This window comes from Tachysurus vachellii, chromosome 24 (genome assembly GCF_030014155.1).
Source record: "Tachysurus vachellii isolate PV-2020 chromosome 24, HZAU_Pvac_v1, whole genome shotgun sequence".
NCBI lineage: Eukaryota > Metazoa > Chordata > Actinopteri > Siluriformes > Bagridae > Tachysurus > Tachysurus vachellii.
In genome coordinates this window covers 13,588,815-13,592,395 of record NC_083483.1, presented here as the reverse complement: position 1 = coordinate 13,592,395, position 3,581 = coordinate 13,588,815, and the positions used below count along the sequence as shown (strand labels likewise).

Genomic DNA, 3,581 nt, shown 5'->3' with positions numbered 1-3,581 from the left:
ATATATATATATATATATATATATATATATATATATATATATATATATATATATATTTAGAGAGAGAGAGAGAGAGAGAGAGAGAGAGAGAGAGAGAGAGAGAGGGAGAAGAAACTACTTGTAACAACCAGAAATTTGTTTAAAGACACAGGGATCCTGAACCTTCAGCTGAGATCACAGAGCAGACAACAGCAGCCGGCCCGAGCAGCTGACAACAAGCTGCAGCTCAGAGATAAAGGTGAGCTGAAGACAAGAAACCAGAGAGAGTAAACTCTCCTGTCCTGAAGACTGGAGGGAAACGAGCCGACTGTTTGTCTTACATCTTATAACAAACCTCGATCCACTGGAGTAGAAACAAAAATGTGTTACCATGTTGCTAAACTCAGAGAAACTGTAAACGGAGCACCACGAGCTGAACTCAGCAATTCCACTCGTTTTACACGCACACAAAAAATTACAGTCGCAAAAAAGCCTGTTGATGGAAAGTAAAGTCGAAATCAGACTCGAATCCAAGACTCGCATTTATCAACATAATGTATCGTGAAGGCTCGTTATTCATGGCGCAAGTTTTAGCAGATCGCTTACACTGAAAACGCTCCACGCCAACACGGTCTGGATCGTAGGCTCAGGACGAGCCGCCTCGCTGTAGGGCTTTAACCTGGAGTCGCATTAACACTAAGATTTTACACCACAGCTGAGTCTTCATCCATCAGTCACTCAGTTTATTAATAATAATAATAATAATAATAATAATAATAAACAGGGTTCCCACTCTTTTTCAGAGATCATTTTCCAGGACTTTTCCAGGACATTTCAAATTTAGCAAAAAAAAGACAAGGCTCACAGATTCACGGCCTAAAGTAATATGTTCTTCTCTCCAGAAGTCTTAAAAACAACGTACACTTTATGGCTATTACTTAACTATACTTTTAAAGACAATTTGTGAATGAAATGATGTGAATGAAATTTCAACATTTAGAAAATAAAAAGACCGCACATACCCTTTCCTTTCTCAGGCCAATGTCGTCATGCATGCTTTAGTTTGCTGTGAATTCCCCTTGCACATGATATTCAGATTAACAAGGTTAATATAACCTGCTTACCCGTCACCATTTGCTGAAAACATTCGAGCACTTAAACCATTCCTAGCACCTGAAACCGCCGACACAAGACAGCGTCATCCGTCACAGCGAGATTAAACAGCGCTTTCTGTTACTAACGTTAATTGTTTCGACCAGTTGTAAACTGTTCTTTAAATGAAAAAGAACATTTAAAAATAATAATTTTCCAGGACAACAAGATTTTGTCCAGGACAGTTTATGTTTTCTCTCATTTTCCATGTGTTTTCCAGGACTGGAACTTTGGTCTTTAATTTTCCAGGATTTCCAGGTTTTCCAGGACGCGTGGGAACCATGATAAAGATTACTGTAGCAGAAGTGTGTCTGAGCAGGAACAAATCAGACACCAGAAGGTTTTTCATCTTTTAATTAAAGTATATTTTACTATATAAACCATATTTTGATTGACCTTCAATGAATCTTCAGTGCTCAAGTTACAGTCCTGTTACAGTATTTGACACAAAACAGTAAAATGATAACATGCATCTTGGCTCCATGTACGACAGCGGGATAGCGGGATGTGGCAGCCTGGTGGCTAAGATGTTGGCCTACATAGATAATACAGTGACAGACAGATGAAAGAGAGAGAGAAAAGGTTTTGCACAACACATTTGCAGCTTGTATCTTATGCAATCTTTAATAATTAAATAATTTCTAATTAAGAAATGATAGAATTATGGATAACACCTCAGAGAATCCTTCAGTTCTTTACATCCTCCAGTTCCTTATAGGGTTGCAAACTTTCCACGGGAACTTATTATGGGGAATTTTGGAAATATTCCAAATTGGAAACTTTACGGGAATTTATGGGAATTATTTGGAAATATAGGGAAATGTATAAAAACTATATCATATACAAACATAAATAAACAACCCCCACCCCCCAGTGATATATGGAATATTTTATTTTTAATTTCAGTGAGGAGTCAGTGTGTGTGTGTGTGTGTGTGGGGGGGGGGGATTTCATCAAATGATCTGTGCATGTAGTAACACTCCTAATTTACTGCTTATGAAGAGTTAGTAAGGTAGTTATTAAGTTTAGGTATTGGGTACAATTAAGAATGTAGAATAAGGTAATGCAGAATAAGGCTTTAATATGTGCTTAATAAGTACTAATAAATAGCCAATATTCTATTAATATTCATGCTAATAAGTGTTAAAATAGTGTTACTGTGGATGTTATGGAAGAATGCAAGTACATGCAGGGGGTTTGTGGCCTCAATGGCCCTCCAGTAAGCAGTGTGCTGTGTGCAAGTGACCGAGTAATGCAGGGTAAAAATTGAACTTAAATTGCATTAAATCTTGTTGTTTTAAACAAATTTATGCTGCAAGTTTTTTTTAACTACCGTAAAACTTCAAATAATAGCCGAGTCCCAAATAGACGCCTGTCTCTTTTAAACGCCTGGTGTGACGACAGGTTTGGGTAAATAAAAGCCGGTCTCAAATATGTTTTTTAGTATCGGGTTGTATTTGATCTTCTAAAACCCGTCAGATCGTCTGTTCTATGTTTTGATTAGATTTCACGTGACAGACGCAACCGTTCATGAACGACTCATCACTATGGCAACATAACAAAGAGGTTAACGAACTTTCTTTTAGTATTCAGTTTTTCTTAATTCTCTCAATACCACCATGGAGACAAAAAGAAAAAAGTATGATCTGACATTTAAGCTGACAGTTGTCAAATTTGCCGAAAAAAATTCGGGAGAAGCAGCGGCAAGACATTTCTCGGTTGATCCAAAGAGAGTGCGAGAATGGCGTAAAAATAAAGCTGAACTGCAACGTCTGTCCGGGGCCAGACTGCGAGGTGGAGGGAGGAAGAAGGCCAGTGAAGAGCTGGAGGTGAGCGTGTGTGAGTGGATCCACAGCATGCGGGCAAAGCATCTCAGAGTCTCACGTAAAATGATCAGGGCCAAGGCAAAAGAAGCGTATGCAACAGTTTTACTGCAAGCGCAACGACTTTTCAGTCAGAAGACGCACAACTATAAATTATAAATAAAACGTAATATAATGTGGTAACCTCCTACTGTCATGCTTGAACATCTCAACACTAAATTAAAGGCCTGTCTCTTATAGACGCCTGTTTCAAATACAAGCCGGTGCAGTTCGGCGATTTGGGTAAATAGAAGCCCGGGCTATTATTTTAAGTTTTACGGTACATTTAAGTTCCTTGTTATAGGCAACTATGCATTTTTTAAAATTCCCATTAATTCCCATGTAAAGTTTCCAGCCTTAAAAATTCCCGGAATTTTGCAACCCTAGTTCTTTACATCTGTTCAGCCATTACTGTTTGTCAGGAGCTCCACCTTTTTCCCCACACTTTATATCACCTTCTCCGCTCTCCTGCACTGGTGCATTCAACTGTAAACATAAAACAATCAAAACGACAAAAATTATATAATATAATATAATATAATATAATATAATATAATATAATATAATATAATATAATAATATAATATT

General features: G+C 37.6%; 1 protein-coding gene across 3 annotated transcripts in view; it reads right to left on the bottom strand.

Moving 5' to 3' along the window:
- Positions 1–1,470: 1,470 nt before the first annotated feature.
- The window catches only part of LOC132839145 (basic salivary proline-rich protein 1-like), a 5,461-nt gene continuing 3,350 nt past the window's right edge, over positions 1,471–3,581 (bottom strand). For 2 of the 3 annotated variants that reach the window (XM_060859953.1, XM_060859952.1), the window contains exon 7: positions 1,471–3,479. In XM_060859953.1, coding sequence (XP_060715936.1) covers positions 3,476–3,479 — 4 coding nt within the window. In that variant the 3' untranslated portion in view covers positions 1,471–3,475. The remainder of the gene's footprint in view (positions 3,480–3,581) is intronic. The other variant, XR_009647705.1, reaches the window with a different exon arrangement.